General features: G+C 44.4%; 1 protein-coding gene across 1 annotated transcript in view; it reads left to right on the top strand.

Moving 5' to 3' along the window:
* Positions 1–6,723: 6,723 nt before the first annotated feature.
* JAZF1 (JAZF zinc finger 1) overlaps positions 6,724–20,061 on the top strand; it is a 199,354-nt gene continuing 186,016 nt past the window's right edge. Inside the window, exon 1 of the mRNA XM_074574921.1 lies at positions 6,724–7,042. Coding sequence (XP_074431022.1) covers positions 6,928–7,042 — 115 coding nt within the window. The 5' untranslated portion in view covers positions 6,724–6,927. The remainder of the gene's footprint in view (positions 7,043–20,061) is intronic.

Below are 20,061 nucleotides of genomic sequence, written 5' to 3'. Positions count from 1 at the left end.
TCTGAAGGAAAAGAGGGAATCTTTGTTTTGTCTTGGCACTTATCTTCGATGGACATTTCCATTTTCAATGATACAGAGTTGCATCCCTTGCCTAGGATGGCAAACAGCAAATACTGTCTTTGTGGAAGTGTTAGATCCCCCATTCTTGATCGTGTTTCCCATGTTTCTCTCAGATAACCGTTCACATAGTTTCTCCCCATTCCTTTTTATTTTTTCTTACTACTGTACCATTCACCTGAGAGTTTCCTCATTTTGGAATTTTTGGCACGGCACCACTTTAGTATTTCAGAGATTTTGCTTAATTCCTGTTCAGTATCTACTTCCAATGATGCAATGTATTTGTGGATTTGAACAGGTGATTCTAAGTAAACCAAGCATAGCAATCTGCTCAGTGGAGGGGAGAGTCTCTTCAGAGGTCCTCAGCTGCTAAGGGAGAACTACAGAAATTTTCACTAGCTGATGTTCTTCTCTTCTTTTGTTCAGAATTGTAGTGGCCATATTCAGTCCTCATGATACGTGTGATGATAACAGGCATGTGATTTGTACGTCCGATTTAAGCTGTCATAAGAAATACATGTTTATTGGACAAACCACCCTCAGTGATGACTGCAAGTGATTTGCAATATTCTTGCAGCTGAGCTTCTGGCAGTTCGTTCACCGCAGAAGATCATTTGAGTGGTTTACGAAAATGGGGCTTTCTTTCATTTAAAACCAGATCTTACTCTGAACTGTGGATCTCCTTTACAGTGATGTCAGGCTCCACAGGCAACGATTGCCTAGCCTCCTGTAAAGAAAGTTACCTGATTTCCTTTTCTTAGAGACTACAAACCATCCCTAGTGCTGTAAGTTAAACTTATGCCAAAGCTTTCTCCGTAACCTAGCTTAAGAATGTGAGAAAGCCATGTCTTTTAAGAACAGGAAGAATTCCCTGTGTAACTGCCTGCTTGAACACTGGGAATTTTCTGACCCTACGTACAATTTAGCAAGTGGATTTTTGCTGGCATCCGTGCCTCAGTGCAGAATTCTCCCTGTCGCCGGTATTCTTGGCTCAATGAAGAATTTTTAAAATGGGAAATTCTCAGGCTAAACAGAAGAGAGTCTGTTCTGAATATGCAGGCTCTAAAATACACAGCTCCCTGTGACTGGGAGATCCAGAAACGAAGGACCTGGATTTTCCTAGGTGAATCTTGATCTGGAGCAGAGGAATAGGTGAACCGGAAGGAAAACGGGAGATGGCACCAAACCATGAAAGACTTGTGTCCCGTGTCTTTGCACTCCAGATCACTGATGTAAGTTAGAGCTGCCTTAGGATTGCTTTAAACCAGCCTGTGACTATAGCATCCTCAATGATCTTCAGGGTCAGCGGACAAAAGTTTCACATTCTGTCAGTTGCGATGACACTTCTACTCCAAACAAAGAAAACTAGGAAGTGCTTGCTCTAATTTAGGGTTTCTTTTTGTGAAAATAATACTATAACCTCAATAGATTTGGGAATGAATTTGCCTTTTTTAATTGACTTCATGAATTATTATGTCAGTAGACGCCATGAAATCCAGTTACAAGTTGGGTACTCAATTTAGGAAGTGAAAGTGGAAAAGGCAAAAATTTCAGAACTATAGACTTTTGCATTTTTGAGATGCTGTAAAAGCTATTAAATTGAACGTTTCACTCCATACTATTAACCTTCATTAAAGAACAAGTTTACCTTTCATTAAGATAAACGTACAAAATTGTGTTATTTTTCTAGCCAGTTATTTAAAAAAAGTATATGTTAATTATCTCCGATTGTCTGAGTGAAACAACATAAAAGGTTTTAGTAAAGTATTCCACTATAATCCATAGTAAGAATAGAGTAGGTTATTCAATACCTATGTAATTGCGGGTTCTTACAAGAGACTATTGAAATAGCTTGCATTTTATAATTCCAAGGCAGACTAACACTGTAACAGTGGTTTATGCTATAACATCGTATTAGCTCCAAATTTCCTGAAGAAGTCAAAACAAGACAAGAAAATTAATTTTTTCTAGGTTACAGGTAACTGGAAGTACAGAGGCAGCTTTGATCTCCTGATTATCTGAAGCTTTGTCCTTCTGAAAATGTGGAACTCTCTCAGAAAGTTCAGCTAAGCAGGATTTCTATCTATTGTTTTGGGGCATCTGGAACTAGTGGGGAATACAGTGCTTTCCCAGCCTAGCGTTTTGTTTTTCCATTGCACCCTGAAGCTACACAGTGCACTGCCAAGAGAAAACTAATTCAGTGGTATAAATTAAAAATAGGATTCTCATGACACAAACTGCAGAAATATGTTTTACTTGTATAATGATTTTGCAGCAGTGATATGTCTGTTATGAAATCTGCCCAAATTGTGAGACAGTTCTTATATGGCCAGTATGCAGAGGCAAGCAGAAATAACGATTAAAATTGTTATTGAAAAATAAATCAGTAAATTTTTTAGGGGAAGGTGTTGCCAACCATTTCTTTGTAATATCCAATTATTCTTGGTTTATTTTTTATTTAGAACAAACACAAATAGATATTTTCAAGTATGACTTCAATGGTGTAAAAATCAGAACTGTAGTGAGCCTGTAATTTTAAAAAGTTTTACTGATTCATGTGATCCTTGTGCAAGAGTCATAACAATCTTCTCAGTAACGCTCCACTATTATAAATATAGCTGAAAACAAGTACTTAAACTATGCTTTAAATAAGACTCTGAAGCAAGTATTAGCTTTTCCTTACTATTTGACAGAGGGGTGGCGTCTTCAATAAAAGTCTGATCACTCTCAAAGCACCAAGGGCAGCAACTACCAAGTTTTTCAAATTCAGACTGACTTCTAGCCTTCCAGAGAGCATTAGGACAGAACAATCAGCTTTCAGGAATCTAGAACAGTATGGGTGGCTGGTAGCAATCTATCCTCAGATAAAGGTCAGCAGTTACAGCAGTTAATTACCACACTATAACTACTAAGTTATTAGCAAAAATCAGTTATTAGAAAGACCAACAGTCATAAGTGATTGAAAAAGGTCTATGAGCCAGATCACCTATGGAGATAAGGGATCCAGGACCATAACCCATCAGTTTAAGGAAGAATAAATTAAAATAACTCTAAGCAAGTTTCTTACATTATCAAAATGGACTTAAAATGAGGCACAAAGATAGGAAGCTAGTGAAGAAAAGATGTAGTCCTAATATACGCATTTATAAGCAGATAATCAGATGATCTAGAAATAATGAGATGATCTAGAAATCTACTTAGTTAATCAGCTCTCAGCAGTGTACGGAGGTCCTTCTTTTCACAGGCAGTCCTGCTCTCAGTTGTGCCTGAGAGTCTGCCCGATGATTGTTAAACGAAGGGTCTTAGGGGGCCTTCAAAAAACAAATAAAACAAGGCCTACCAACTTAGCCTTGGCTTGACAAATCACTTGGGCCCAATTTCTATTTATTTTTCCCACAGAACCAAATGACAGGGACAACTTCTGAGCACTTTCTCTTAGTTTGCCAGTTTGTCATACGGATTCCCTAGTTCTCTATCCTAGTACAGCTTGAATAAGAAAATGATCATTCATAATACAGAACTTTAAAATATATTGGATCAGGTAAACTACTGATAAGAAGTTTGATAAAACCACTCTGTCTCCCGGATCCTTGAGGAAAGAACAACAAGTACGTGGGGAAGAGTACATGTTCTTTCTACAAACGCTGCTTATTTTCAAGACATAATGTATTTTGGCTGTAATCCACAGATGGTAATATGGCAACAATGGTGAATCAGGGATGAGAAGAGTTAAGTTCGGCGCACCTTCACTGAGTTTGTTCATGCCTGTCTGTCTTGAGCCTTGTCCCTTGCCTGGACAGGGAAACCAGGGAAGAAGGCCCTTAACTATGCTGGGAATAAAATCCTTCTGACTCTACGGAAGAAAAAACAAACAAACAGGGAGACTGCTCCAAGTACTTAAATCACAGGGGAGAAAAATATGAAGTGGTTTAACTACCCTAACTTCTAATGAAGCCGTTAAAGGTGAGTATCTACAAAACCAGGCCCTACAGAGTAGGAGGAGTACTTACATAAAAAGACACTGACTTGAATGCTTACCCTATGGGATAGTGAATAACTCCTGACTTACCAGCTCTTCTCCACTGCTGCAAGAGTTAAGTGCTCTCCCTAGCTCAAAAGGTCTCAAAAATCCAGAGAATTTAGCAAACAATGAATGAAAAGAGACCCGCAGCTAACTGAACAAGTTCACACAATCAGAAAGCAATCGTTACATTGTCTATTACTAGCAGGTGGTTAACCATGGATGTTTATGGCTTGATAGCTACAAAACTACTTGAATTTCTTTGTAGGTGACCAGTGTTCTTTGTTAATAGCTATTAAAGGTTACCGATACCAACCCAATGCCCATCACAGTTTTGTTTCATAACAAATAGACTAAAACACACATCTATTGACCTTGATAATCAGCCACATGAAATTCTTTTATTTAATACTCATTCTGATTAATCTTAATTTCCTGCCTTAGAATTTTGTTTGAATTATGCTGGCGAGTGCCTACTCATAGGCAAACAAAAATGTAAAATCTACAGTCCTGATAATGTTAACAGTGCTGAGGATTCACGCTCACCAAACCCACTGTCATTTGAAACAGGCCTATGTGTTTGACTGTACAAATTCAGTCTCCAAAACTGCAACTTATTAGGGAAGACGTTTACCTTACCATTTTACTCCTCTTCCCCACACGCTATTCAGTGCTGTATGTCTTGATCCACAGGGGCACTTGCACAAACCTGATTCTGTAGCATCATTCGTGACAGCAGCTTGTGTGGCATGAGTTTCCAGGTTCATGGTCTTAAGCAGGAACAACTCCTCCTCCGCTGAGTCAACTCACAGTGACCAAGTTCCTTCGATAAGATCAGAGAGACAGCGGAGATATTAGAAGAACAGTAACCTGTGAAGTAGCTATGCTCGAAACAGGTGGATCAAATGACAGATGTCTGATCCCAAACCCCTCTGTATTATTCAAAAGAATTACACATCTTGATGAAATGCCTAACAGCAGCAATTCCCCAACCTTCTAGACTACAGCCTGACCGCAGTCAAACCTGAAAACGTACTGTGGACTACCCTGTGTCCATGTTACCATTTTTTTTTAAGGTGTAAAATCTGCAGTATTGTTGTATGGTTCAGCATCTCATAGCTATGCAAACTCTATTTACAAACTCTAGCTCTACATGTTGAAGTAAGAAAAGGCTTCTTCACGTGGTCTTTTGCTGGAAAGTAGGGTTTGTGCTTGCTTTGTTTTCTTTGTTATAAACTAAATTGAGTGGATGCATACATCAAGAAAAATACAATCTGATGAAGGCAAAACATCAGAAAAAACATTAAAGTGAATGTGGAAGAAAATGACTAAAATAACCTGCAAGATAAAGCTTGTTTTCTCACCACATACAGGAAGCTCTCTAATATACGGGACACCAGGAACTAGCTCCAAGATTTTTCATGCTTCAAGCAAATGGGCAAATCCTCATCTTTCCATTCACTAACCATCCTACTGCATTTTTAGGCTTTGCTATTCTTTGGCTGCTGCAGCAATGCCAGGAACATCCCCACCTGCAATACAGTTAATGCAACAGGCAAGGGCTCTGCTTATGCTTACGCACATGCTTAATTTTACAGAGATGAGAACAGCCTGGGACTGTTAACCGTTAGTGGGATCTGTGGAATCGGTTATGTCTGTACAATTAAGAGAGTCTTATGCAGATTTTGAGGCTTTTTTTAGTCACGCTTTTGCTCAAAATCATTAATAAAATTGTAGAACTGTATAAATATAGAAAAGAAGAGAGATGATTATAAAACAGAAGTGGAGAGGAAAAAAAAAGCCTTCCTGACGAGCAATCTCTCACTTTTTTTTTTCCCCCTCTTTTAATTTTAAATAAAGCTGTCTGCGAATTTGAGCCTAGGGAGACCTTCATTAAAATCAATTAATCAGTCAGCCTCTCTGCTGAATAGCCTTCTGGAGACGAAAAAAAAAAAAAAAAAAAAAGTCGAAATAGGGTTCGGGAGTGAGGTGTTTCCGCCACTTCTGCCAACTCCCCCGCCACCCCAGGCCCGCCGCCTCACGCCCCCGTCCCGCCAAACCGGGCACGCTGGCGACCATCGGGCGAGGGCGGGAAGGCTCCGGGCCGCGGGCTGTAACCGGCGGCTCGAGGGGGAGCCGGAGACTCCGCTGCCCCCGAGGCCTGGCCGGCCGCAGGTGCCCCCGGCTCGTCGCTGGGCAGGTGAGGGCTGAGTCTGGCGGCCCCAGGGAAGGAGCGACCGCCCCTCGGTTTGCTCCCCCCCCCTTTCCCCCGGTGCGGCGGAGGTGACGGCCGCGCTCGGAGCCAGCTGCCAGCGGCTGGCAGAGCCCACCAGGGCGGACGCCGCCTTCCCAGCCCCGACCCCGGGAGCAGCCCCCCGACCCCTGCAAGAGGCTGAGGGGGGGGGAAAGTTAGCGGCGGGGCGCGCCCTCCTCCCCTCACCCGCCCCCGCCCGCTGCCGGACGGCGGCTTCCGCCGCCCCCGCGGCGAGGAGGCGCGGGTGTCCCCCGGCGGCGGGAGGGCGGCCCGGGTGCCCTGCTCCTCCCGCCGCCGGCGGCCGCCGCCGGGGCAGCACAGCTGTTACAGAGCCGCGCTGGTCCCTCCTCCCAGCTGCGGCTGCCTCATCTCCCCCCACCCAGCCCGTCCCTCCCCTCCGCCGCTCCCGACGCTGCTGCTGCCGCCGCGGCCGCCACCTCCTCCTCCTCCTCCTCCCCACCCCCACCCTCCTCTCTCTCTCGCTCCCCATCTCTCTCTCTCGCCGTCCCGTTCCCCCCCTGCCCCCGCCTCTCCCCGCCCTGCCGCCGCCGGCCCTGGCAGAGCAGGCACCGCAGGGGGATCTCGATGTAACACCATGACAGGCATCGCCGCCGCCTCCTTCTTCTCCAACGCCTGCAGGTTCGGGGGCTGCGGGCTCCACTTCCCAACCCTGGCGGAGCTCATCGAGCACATCGAGGACAACCACATCGGTGAGTGCCCGGCGGGGCCGGGGCCGCCGCCGGGGCAGGGCAGGGCGGGGGGGGGCGTGGGGGCCGCGTGTGCGGCGGCGGCGGGCTGGGGAAGGAGGGTGGGGGGCGGCACAAGGTGCAGCGGGAGCCGGGGCGCGGTGGCGGCCGCCGGAGGAGGGAGGGAGGTCGGTCGGCGGGCGGGCGAGGAGTGGCAGGAGGGGTCCTGCGGGGCGACGTGGAGGGCTCCTCGGGGAGGCGGCGTGCGGCGCGGCGGCGGCGGCATGGGTGGGTGCGGGGGAGGCGTGCAGCCCGCCGGCCCTGGCGAGGGGGAGTTAGTTTGCATTGGCAGGAGGGAGCGCAGGAGCCCGGAGGAGGCGGCGGAGGAGGGAGGAGGAGGACGGGCACAGCACGCCGCCTGCTGCTTCCGCCCCGGCTCTGGCTGTCAGGGCTCCGGGGAGGGAGGGAGGGAGCCGCCGCCGCCGCGGCAGCCATTCCGCTTCCTCCTCCTCCCGCCGCCGCCGCTGCGTCCTGTCAGCGCTGTTGCTAGGTGTGGTGGGGAGGACGGGTCGGGCTCCGGCCGCACCGGCCGCCGCAGCGCGGGAGGCGCCTCTCGGCGGAGGGACGGCGTGAGGGAGGCCGGGGCCGGCGGCGCGGTGGGCGTGGAGGGAGAGCCCGGCGGCGGGCAGGCGGGGAGGGAGGCTAGGCGGTGGCAACGGCGGGGCCGGGCCGGGTCGCCGGTGCAGCCCCCGGGGGCCGGCCGAGCGGGCGGGCGGCAAGGGCGGCCCCGCCGTGAGCCGCTGCCGTTAGCTGCGGAGCCCAGGCCAGGGGCCGGCCGCGGAGGGCGGGCCGGGCAGCGCCGCGCCGGATCCTCATCACCTGTGGGCTTACCCCCACCCCCAGCCCCGCGCCGCGAAACGGCCGCTGCCCGGTCGGCGGCCGCAGCCACCCCCCCGGTCCCCTCGGCCGCCCGTCCCGCCGGGGGCGGGGAGGCCTGCGGGCGGTGGGGCGATGACTCGTCAGTGCCTTCCCGGCGAGGGCGCCTCATGGGCGGCGGGCGGGAGCGTGCGCAGGGGCCGCCGGGGCCGCCCCTCGGCAGGGCGGGCGGCGCCCGGGGGAGGAGGGGGTGGCGCGGCGGCTCCTGGCCGGCCGCGGGCGCCAACTTTCCCTCTTCCCCCCCCTTCTACCTCTCCGGCGGGACCGGCCTGGCCGGGCCTGAGGCGGGCCGGCACTGGAGGGTCTGCCGGCCGGCACCCCGCCGCCCGCCCCGGCCTCTCAGCAAAGCATCCCGTCCCTACGCCGTGCCCCCGGCACCTCCGCTCTTCTGCCTCGGCAGGTGTGTGCTGCCTTGGCTTTATAGGCTGCTTCCCCTCTGAAACTTCTCGACTTTCTCTTTTTGCTAATAAAACACAGCGCTTAAACTGTCCGGAACCTGAGCAAATTCTTTGAAGCAGACGCAAGTTTTTAAAATCTGGGGGAAATACTGAAGTTTTAGGTATTGGCAGACAGGAGACTCCCGTGTTTCACTAGAAGCGTAAGGAAACAATGTGCCACTACAAAGCAATGAACCTACCCTGCATTTCACTTTATTAAGTTTTAATAGGCAGGCCTGAATACCCGAAAAAAATTCCCTGAAGTTTAAATTGTGAGTGTAACGTTACATTAATGTAGTGTTACAGGTCAGCGAGATGAAAGGTGTGGTTCCCATAATTATCACGATGCCTAGTATGAGGTAACAAAACCACATACCACAAAACTCTGTAATTTATGACTTGACGTGGTGCAAGCATACGGTTGTGATATTGTTGCATGGTGGTTTTATTTTTTTTTTTTAATCTCGGATTCTTAGATTTTCCTACGCCGTGCATCACATTGTACCAGAAAAGTTATGGGGAAACAGTTTCCCAAAATGAAAGTTCGTAAGTAGTCATGCGTGTTCCTCAAGTAGATAATCAGCCCCGAAGTGCCACAGCCCACAGGGTGTCAGAAAAGATATAGTCCCGCCCATGTGGTCAGTGCGTTGCTTTTTAATCCCTGATCACTGTGTTTTAGACCTCTCTGCAGAGAGGAGAACTATATGTTGAAATACTGCCATTTCTTAATAACTGTATTTTTAGTTCTGTAGCCAGTATTTATTACTTTTTTCCTATCTCAAAATTAAGAAAGTATTACAGATGGAGCACGCACATACCTTTAATTGAGTGTGTCATGTCCCAACACTTGCAGGACTCGGAACTGAAACTTTGCACACACGGTGTCACACATGCAGCTGATGGAGTACAAACTGGTGGAGAATGATGTAAGGATGCTTGTGCTTCATCTTTAATGCTTCACCTCATAGTGATGGCAGGTTAAACTTGACCTGCTTGTGAATACAACGTGAGGGTATGTTGTGTTACTCACCTGTATCAAACACCGGAAAAATCAGGAGGGAGTTGGACCGATGACACTGTATATGGGTCCCAGATTGCACGTGGAGGCTCAGCTGTACTGATTGGTGCTTGTGGGGGGCTCCTGGCACAGCCTGAAGGAAAAGAATCTATGAAAACTGACCAGATAAGTGCTCAGCCCAAAGGTGATTAACCTTTCTGGAGGTAGCTGGGAAATAAAGGAATAAATGTCTGAATAGGAGCTTATGTTGGAATCACTTTCTCAGTAAGTCTGATGCAAAGTGTTCAACGTTTCCTGTCATACAGGTCTAGAAACGTGCACTGAAATTTGTCGTGTTAAAAATTGGCTGTAGTTTTTGGCATATAGAGTAGAGGGTAACACACCATATAAAACATATGTTGCTTTGGACATTCAGCATGTGCTGCAGGAATAAAGAAAACTTGATTGAGTTATTTTCCATTATTAGTTTAAACTGAAGTGGGCGATTGCTGGGCAGACAGTGTTACGGCGCAGATAACAAACTTCATGCTGCGAACAGGAGGCGCGTATGGCATGGGCTCTTGATGGTCTGGCTGCCACTCTGACACATTTCACGGTGGGGTTAATAATCATACACATTATCAGTGGAGAGCTGGTAAGAATTTGGTCATTATTGTGTCTCTGAAAAAGTGGGCATAAATACTTATCAAGGGATTTTTATTTTTTTTGTTCATCCTTGCAAATAAAACTCAATTTCGTATAAGGAAACACTGTTGTGGCATTCTGGGGACAGAGTACATTTGGTTTCTGAGGGATTCTGTAGTTGGTTTCCTTACTCATAACGTAACATAAATGAATAATCATATGGTAATGAAATAATTCAGCATACAGTGGTTTGGTTTTTTTCTCCTATGTCTTAGTGGCCACCTGAAAAATTGCCAGTTACTTGAAAAAGTATCACTGTGGATAACCTGGGAGAGTTGCGCCTGTTGGATGAAATATCCAATGCTGAGATGGTGCTATGTGCCTGTCAGCATATACCAGCTGCTTTCTGGGTTTTGCATTTTTGTATTGAAGACTTTGAAGAGTTGGGTTAGCTCGGGAGCGCTGCTCTGGGGTCTTTTAGAAGGCCCCACCAGTGTCCTCTGCAATGAGATCACGTTCTGCAGGAGGAACTCTGTAAGTCTGAAGCAGTACTATCAAACAGACTGTATTCACATTTTCTGTGGCTCACAGCTGAAAATAGACATTGATTTTAAACTGCTGATTAGTAAATGCTTCTCAGTGAGCTCTTTCTACCAGCACGTTGTCCAAGCAACCTGAAGTGCTGTTATCTTCTCTGCAAGTGTGCCGAGAAGGGGGGGTTTTTAGTCTGCCTTTCTAGGCTGCCTCCCTGCCTCTTGTTTTTGCCCCCTCTGATCCCAAAGGTAGTTTGGTTGACTTTTCTGGTGTCTCTAGTCTGGGGAGTAAAAGGCCTAATGCATTGCTATTTGCCAGGTTCACACTGTAGAATGGAATGGACTTAATCCAGTCAATTCCCCAGAGTAGTGTCAAGACAGGAGCAAAAAAAAAAAACCCACCCCAAAATCCACCAACCCTGAACTGCTGAGTATTCAGCTGTGGCAACATGGCGAATTTTATGGCATTTCTGTACTCCTGGTAGTATCTTTGGCTGTGATGCTAGGAATGGCGCCTCTGGTTCCACAGAGTGTTTCTGAAATTACATGTAAGTGTTAACTTGGTATAAGTAATCTTCTGGGGCATTTTCAGCTGTTCATAGAAGTCCAGAGAGTCACACACTTTGGTTTCTGGGTTTTTTTTGGGCCCCCCCCGCCATGATTTGGTTCTTCCTCAACCTGCCCATAGTTGAACTGCATCCTTTAGAGTGGGGGTCAAGTAGCTCCTTAAAGCTAGTTGTAAATACAAAGTTTACTCTGATGCTGAAGAGCCAATATTTAAACTGAATCTCTTAATCATATTTTGACCATGTAATTTTTTAAAATTTATTTTTGCGTTGTATTTGTAATCGAAGAGTATTTTTAATTGCGTGTGCAGGTGGGGTTGTTGCTTGTATGAGGCACTATGTGTTCACTTGGCTCGTGATAAGTACTGACATGCCGTACGCACCTATGTAGCTGCTGTGTAACTTATTTGAGCTGTCCTGCTTTTCTGCAGCTCACGAGCATTGAGGAAATGGATGGGAATGAAATGAGTGTCTGAACATATGGTGGTGGGCCCAAAGAGATGGAAGGGTGGATAGCAAGAGATAAAAAAGATAAATCTGAAGACACTTCTACCTTAGTGGAAGGAGAGTTTGTATTGCACTGAAACTGCTAGAAGAATTTGAAGGGGAAAAAAAAAGACCATCTGCTTATACAGTAATTACACAAACTAAGATGATCTACTGTCGCTGAACATTTCATCATAACCCTGCAAGAAGTCCCGGTGTTGGATCGTTTCCAGTGAGGTATTTGTGTAGTATTACTGTCGGAACTGTGAGCTATGATGCTTCTCATCAAAGCTGACCAATTCCCAAATATTAGGATGGGACCTGTAACAGAACAGTACTTACGGTGGGAGCAAAGGCAGCTGCTTTCCTAAGTGATAGGATTAGCAGGAAAAATAAAACTTCTTCAATGAAAGAATAGCTGCAGGAGACAGACCAAAATCTTATGTATAAAATATGATCCATCTGGAAAGTGCAGGTCATATGGAGGGGGAAGGAGGCTTCTGAAATTCCATGTCTGGTGGTAACTTTGGCATCTGCTACCTTCAGTGAGTACAATGCATATTTAATATTAAGCAGTCAAGGGGCCAAATTCCGCAGCAAAGAGGTCGAGTGGTTTAATAATCCACCGGATGAATGTATGCAGCTTGCTTAAAGTTGGCCCTTTCAATATCTTCTCAGAAATGCTAATAAAGGTTGGGCTGCATCCTCACTTTGATAGTAAAAGCTGTTGGATTACAAGCTGGCTGTGAGCACGTGCAAAACTGGCATTTGGTATTGCTAAAATGTTTGCTTTGCTCCCTTCTCTTCTGTTGTCCAAACTTCCACCAGCAGATTGGGTAAAGTGCAGTGTGAGATAGATGACAGCTTCTATACTGGAGCTCACAGTACGTTGTATGAAACAAGCGTAAAAAGATGCAACCCCCTTTGTGCTGCTAGTAATGAGGGTGAGGGGCTACATGCTTCAGCATTTATGAAAGGTCACGCAAACTTAAGTCTGTATGAAAGATTTCATTCGCTTAAAGCTGAGCTCTTCAGAAGAGTGTGAACATCGTCTTAGTGGTTACTGTCATGTAGCTCTTTGTAGCTTTTTGCTCAATGTGTAAATTAACATTTGGAGTTGAGATGGGCTGTTTTGATGAGGTTGTAGATCTTAACCCAAGGCTTTTTACACTGAGTGTGATGTGGGAACTACGTATATGGGATGCTCTGTTCGGTGTCTGGAAATAGAGGACAGACCTGTGCTTCGTTGCTGTAAACCTGTGGCCTTGCAAAATAAATTAACAGTGACGTGTATTTACCTCAGCAGTAGTACTAATTATTCCTCATGGGAAGCAACTAGAAAAACCTAATCATGGCTGCGTTGATTCTAAGTTCATCCTCTGCCCAGTACTTCTACAGCTGTAACTTTTGTTATTTATGGAAAATGCATTTCACAGTCATGTGGAAGGATGTCCAAGGACGTCGAAGGACGGTGCTCATTCACTTTGCAAGTTGGTGTGGCGAGGAAACTTCAGGAAGGCTTTTCTATCAAATAGTCTTTTTTCACTAACATTTCTGGTCAGCGCTTTTTTCCCCTACTCATAATCTTGAGCAAAACAGGGGTTTGGATTCTTTTCCAGTTCCAGGTCTGGTTTCCTTTGCTCTTTGGTGTGCTCTTTGGTAGTGATAAAATGTAGGTGCAATGTTGTAGCAACGTCTAGGTCATATTAGTCATGTGGAGGTAAATGGAGTTGCCATTAAACTCTAACTACAACATGATTTTTGATACTTCTGTGACGTGAAGTATGTTCTTGATCTGAGGTTACCAAGTATGTTGAGGCTAAAGCATAAAGTGTTTGAACGGAATGAAGTTTGAATGGTGTATTTCCCAGGAAGAAAGGGCTGAAAGCAAACACCTGTGAACATGCTGCAAACTGATTTTTTTCCTTTCTAAGATCCAAGGCCTCACATGAAACCAAGAGGGATCTTGCTTTTTTTCCTCTGTCGGCTTGAGTGGCTTTGGGTGTGAGGCCTTTTGCAGGGCTACATCCCTGCCGGCAGCAGGGATTGCTCCTCTTGTACACCACTATCAGACCTAAACAAATAGGAGTCAGAAAATGAAAAACCGAAGAAACATCAGGAAACTTGTAGCAGTTGTGTTATACTTCACTTGTGTAGGGCATACTTTGGGGGGAAAACTTACAGTGATTATCACATCTACTCGTCTGGGCGTGAGAGGATGTTTCATAGCTAGCCTGCAATCCTTACAAAAAAAGTAAAATAATCAGGTGGCTGCCACTCAAATTATCTTTTTATCACTCCTTCATTTCTTGGGGAATGTGAAAAGACCAGGAATTGTATAGTAAAAAAATAATTTGAGGGAGAGGTGGTGCTAGATGATGAAGAAACATATCTGTTCAATCTGGAGATAATCTTACCTACCATTCCTTCCTCCTATATAATATAATGCAAATACAAACAAGTAATCAGAAGTATTTTGTGTCAAGCTGCAGAAGTCTTTAATGCAAAAGAAAGCAGCACTGGAGGCCAGCTGCTTCCAGTGTACTCTTTATATTGCTCCTGAATGTGCTGCTTTTTTTTCTTTATTTATAATTCTTTTTCTTGAATAAGCAGTGTTTCACTGAGAATTGATTTTATTTGTCTCTAGTAAGCACCAGTAATTCAACATTTAGATGATAAGTATCTAAGTAGCAGCTATATACACTTTGAGAAAAGCAGAGACAAAAATTTTATTGTTAATTTGAAGTGGCGGCAATTAGAGAATTGGTTTGATAAATCAGCTGTATTTAACAAAAAAAAGTCCTTGGTTTTAGAGGAATGTCTCCATGAATAAGTTCACAATTAAAGAACCAATTCCTGTTACTCAGTGTCTAATTCTATCCTGAGACTTTTGCAAATACTTTGGGGGTGTACATATGGTTTATTAAACTTATCTTTACTACAAGAGGCTGGAGCAATATTCTGGTCTGCAGAATAGAAGAAATAATTTTGTTTGATTTTTGTGTACATCACCCTGAATTCTTAGGAGGCTCCGTCTTAACTTTGTTCCATGATAAACAAGGTGAATGCATTTCTTCACCAAAGATGCTGATGGCGCCGGGGTGCTGTTTGTGTCTCTGATGAGTGCCCAGGATGGAGTACATTACTACTGTGCAATTTAAGATACTGTAATTCATTAAAGAATGAATTGACTTAAAGACTGGCGTTAGTTGTACCTTTTTAACATTCCATCTTGTGTTACATAGGATGGAGTATAAATAAAAGAAGAAATGTATCAGTTTAATGGAAAAAAATGAATGGGATTTTGAAGCTAAGCTGGTCAGTTCTCTGTGGCCCAAAATAATTTAGTTGTGGATGAATTTTGAAACACTTCTTCTGATAAGATCTCACTGCGTGCTAAGAGAGGCCATCTTATTTTTTAAGATTTTTGTTGTGAAAGGCTGAGCACTTTCATCTCGAAATGTTGGCATTGCTGAAATGGGTCCAACAAAATGTTTTTTTTTAATTTAGGAAATATTTGCACACTTCTGAGTTTCCTCCCTCCCCTCCCTTTTTTCCTTTTTTTTCTTTTTTTCCCTGCAAGACTACTTTGTCAAACTTGAGTAAGCTGCAAATGTTTCTGTTCCTTCTGGAAATAAGTTTTTCTTCCCCAACGTATTTTGACAGGTAGTAAATATTCATTGAATAAAAACAGAACTGCTGAATAGAATAGACTATCTCAGTTGGAAGGGAACTGCAACCATCACCTAGTCCAACTGCAAATATCCGTGTATGCTGTGGAAAGGAGAAATAGATGTAATGTATCACTTATTTCTTCAGCAGCATGTAATGTAGTCACCAGCTTACTTTCTGGGAATTATCCCAGTAGAAGCAAGTGAAGCTGTAACCCAGAAACTGGGAGGTAGTACATCTAAGGCACGAGAGATCCGATTTCACTGCTGTATGGGATTGGCACGGGTACGTGAATGTGAACTCGGCCCCTTACGTGGTAGAAGGCGGTGGCATTCAGTGAAGAAAACAACACTATGCCATTATTTCAGTCATTTATTTTGATGCAGTCCTGCTGTGTATCTTCATCAGAGAGTGTGTGTGTTTATTAGTGTTACAGGGGGGGACCTCAAAATGCATTGAAAGGCTTCGCGTAAACTTCAGATGCTTGCCTGCTTGCAGGTGAACGCTGCATACCAAATTACTGAGGTCTACCCTTGCTTTCTTTGTCTTCACATCAAAGGACTGACATTGATCCAAGTTAATTCGGTGACAAAATGATAGGGAAACCCTGAAGTTTACATGTTTTTCCTAACAATCTGTTGGACACTTGTTGCAGCTTCTGTAAGTTGCTGTTGAGGAGCTTCTGCTACCTCGCAGGCATCGCTGATTGTTGTACTGGGATAACTGGGTGAAGCGAGAGTTGTTAAGGTCCCAGCTTTGATGAGAAAAAATAAAAATAAACCAATTGTATCCCTGTCCATATTTCAGTTTGGGGCCAGGGAACTTTTCTTTCTGTTTATGCTGTTATGCTCTTGGGTTGCCTGCAGAACCTTCTTACTGAGGCTTCACATCTTCATTATCGGAACTCTTTTCTTTTCTTTTCTTTTTTTTTTGCATAGAGGGAGGGAAAAGATAAGTGGATTTTTAAGGAAAACCCCAAATAACTGCTTTTCCCTATAAATTTGTTTGGGCCATATTGCAAGAACTTCCTGACTCACTTAATGAGTATGCTGATGTGAAAAAGATGGATTTGTGGAAGAGGAGCGAAAAATCTCTGCAGCACAGAAAGGGGAAGAGGCTCAGGAGTCTGCTGCTTCACGCTCTCAGGCTTATTCATCCAAATGTGGAGTACCATGGATGTGGCACAATAGACTGGGCAGTTTACAGCTTCATTAACCGTAACAAATTCACTAAAAATTGCTTAGAACTACTACAATATTTGGAGGGAAAAGGAAAGCTAAAAGGTGTTTAAAATAAAATCCAGTGGTTGCACAGCCTTCCAGGGAAGAACTAGGATGATCTGGGGTCCTCTACTGTAGTTGTAAGTTCTCTGTTCTCCTGGGAGGACACAAGGGAAGGTACTGGTGTGGTTGTGGAGGCTTGGATGATAATGTTACAGTAGGGTTTTTTGTATGTACTTCCATTTCAAAGGACTATGTTAGAGTCTTCCTTTTTGTATAGTAAATGCTCAGTGTAAGCACTTACTATACCTTAGAGAGACTTTCTAGCTGTGCTGTAGGACTCTTTCCACACAGTCCCAGCATTGGTAATAATTGCGTTTTTCCTTACTTAATTTTCCTCTTAAATTGACTAAATACTCCTGAACTATGTAAATGCTCTTATAGATGGGAAAGACTCATGCTGTAGCTCTGTCAGTCCTCATGCTTTCTCTTCAGCAGCCATGCTTAACAGTGGTTCCAGATCGGGTCTCTGTCCTAGGGCAGCTATCTGGAGAGTTGCCTACCTGTACGTAACATCTTGTTCTCGTTTCAGCTACGCAGAATAACCTTTTTCTCGCTGGCAAGTTTTTCGTGAGCTTGTGAAGAGCCTGTCTCCAGAACAGAGCAAATACCCTGTCTTTGCTGACAGTTACCTTGGGGCAATTACCCAGTGTTGTCTTTAGACCAGATTCAGCGGGGAGATAAAGTCTGTGTTGGACACCGTGATCTGGAACATAATTATATGCCAAGGAGTTTTTAGTGGCTTGCTCAACCTGCCTCCAGAGCCAGGGTAAATATCAAGAAGCTTGTTCAGGTATGTGACAATAATTGGATGCCCAGGCTGGGGAAAAGGTATTCGTTGCTGTTACCTTCTGTGCATATTTTTGGTTGCATTCTTGTATTTTAATATTAAGTGGACAGATTTTTTTATTTAAAAAAAAAAAAGCCTTGAGCTGATGAATTTTGGTTCTGTAGTAATTTTCGTATCTCTGAGTTAGAAGTCATTGTGACAGAGTTGAGTGAGAAATTCTGTATCTGTTCTTGCTATAACTGAACTGTATGTATGGCCTTAAATACAGTTCAAATATTGAAACAAATATAATAAAAATGAACATTAATTTATAAGCTTAATAGATGTTCTGGACATATGCTGGGTTAATTGGTAGCTGCATATTTTATCTCAATGTCAACCTGACTTTTTCCTTCCTTTCTTTTTTTAAATAAAAAGTGCAGTTCCTGTAGCAGTATCACCCTGATTCTACGTTACTCCACTGACCTCTGAAACATGGTGGGTGTACAGCTAGTGACCCCTTCTTTTCTTGCAAAGAGCACTTGCAAAGGCGTGCCAGCCACAACTACTAAGTATTACTATCACTAAGTATTCTGGAAATGAAGGGATGCCTCTTCCCTGAACCTGCCTATATGGAAGCCATAGAATTTGCATTCGGAAACTAAATCCCCTTGCTCCCTCTTGCCCCCAAACCCCAACCCCTTAACGCTGTAAAGGAGTGGAGCATTGCCTGCAATGCTGTAAGTGGCTGCTGAAGATACTTGGTACCTCATCAATTCAAGATTGAGCCCAAACACGTAATTTTGCAATTGCTTGTTCTGTAGTAGCAGGTGTGCATAAATATTGAAGACGTATTAGTATTTGTTTATAACCTCTAGTGGTGGTGCGGGATTAGAACCATGGCACGGAATTGAGTATACAGTTTGCTAGAAAGTATTGTTAACTTATGTGGTGTGATAATTTAAAATTTATTATGCAGTCATTGTATTCCATTAGACTTGTTATATCAATAATTAGGGACAATAATTCACACTGATCTTTCTGCATGTGTAATTTTAAAACATTAATTGTAATTGAAGACCAAGTAAATGCTGCTTTCAGAAGCTTGCAGAGATGCAGGTGGTTAGGGTAAAAAGTGGGAACTGAAGAGAGATGGCTAGAAAGAGCTCACATATTTAGTTTGGTTTTGGCAAATTGACACAAGATAGTAAGCTGCAGTGGTAAGAAGAGAAAAAACCTTCCAGTGGCTGTATTTCGGGAAGACAGTTGCATGGGATTAGTCATCCGTTCTATGACTGAAAAAATTACATACATACTAGGGGGTGGAAATAAAAAATAATTTATTTTTTTTATCTGTGTTAACCAGTGGAACAAAGATGGACCTTTACATCTTTCTCCTGTTCTCTCCTAGCTTTGCTTTCTAAACGAGGAAAATTCCACTCCCCTCGTTCCCTGCCACCTTTCTTCTTATCTGTCAAGCCTTGACTGGCCGTGGAAGTAAAGGGATTATAAATTCCATACCTACTTGTTACTGTCCATGGAGGAAACTCTGCTCAGGTGGTGTTTAACTTTTGATAAGCAATTATGTTCAGCAGAGCGTTCTGCTACACGTACACGCAGACCACGGGCTTTGGTCCTGGGTGCCCCAAAGTGGTTTGCCCCTTGCCTAGTAAGCGTCCACCTTATGGTGGAATGCTTTACAAAGGCATTCTGCGTGCGTTCTGTGGTAGAGTTGGTGGGTACCTGGTTTAGGGTTTTTAGGCAAATCAGAAATTACCTACTGTTGTTCTGTTACTGCTTTAAAAAAAGAAATAATCTCCAGCTGGTGTCTGTGGTTACGTACTGCCAACCCTTCTGACTTGTTTTGTTCTTTTCTGCTGTTGCTCCACAGACGAGTGGTTTATTTGACCCTTTCTATCATGACTGCTACTGCCGTTCTTCTGTCCTGAAACCACTGAACCATTTCATCCTGTAAAATCTCAAAGCCTTCTTTTCTTGTGAATGCTGACTGTTCCAATTTATTTATTTTTGATGCTCTGTAGGGCAGGTGTGGCTTAGGAATGGGACACCTAGACAGGCATAATAGTATGATATACTGTACTTCTATTGTTTAGGCCCCTGTGTTAGTACTTTAACCTGATGAACACAGAAGGTGCCTTTCTCAGCTTCACCGCATGTGTGATATTTGTCTTTTCAAACTGAAGAACTAAGGCTGAAATGGCTCATTTCAGGATTGAGGAGACTCTCATCTGCACATACTGGCTCTGTTCTTCACTAATGTCTACTATCTTTTTCCTGAATTTCACTCTCTTCCTTCTAGAGAAAGCAAAGAAGCAGAGTATAGCAAGGAGTATAGATGAAGTAATCTGAAGTTGAAGCAAAGGAAGGAAAGGAGTTCATGAAAGGCAGAAGAACCTGCTTTTTTTAATGAGCTCTTTAACAGGATGTCTTGGTTGGGGTTTTTGAATCTCAAAAGCTGGGCAGAGTTACCTGCCTGAATAGAAGCCAGGGTTTTTTCTTGCTAGTCAGACATATCCCTAATTCAGGAGCAAGTGTACAGGCCACCCGCTTTCTCCTGACTCACTTTGGGGTTGGATGTTCAGGGTTGCTCATGCGGTCTGCCAGAGGTGTGTACTTGAGGGAGATTCAGAGGTCTTAATAGATGCCAAAAGTATCCTCAGTACACTGTCCTCAAAGTCCTTATCGAATTTATCTTGAAAAC

This window comes from Larus michahellis, chromosome 2, assembly GCF_964199755.1.
Source record: "Larus michahellis chromosome 2, bLarMic1.1, whole genome shotgun sequence".
NCBI classification, from domain to species: Eukaryota; Metazoa; Chordata; class Aves; order Charadriiformes; family Laridae; genus Larus; species Larus michahellis.
Note: the sequence above shows the minus strand (reverse complement) of the source record. Positions and strands in the feature narration are given on the sequence as shown.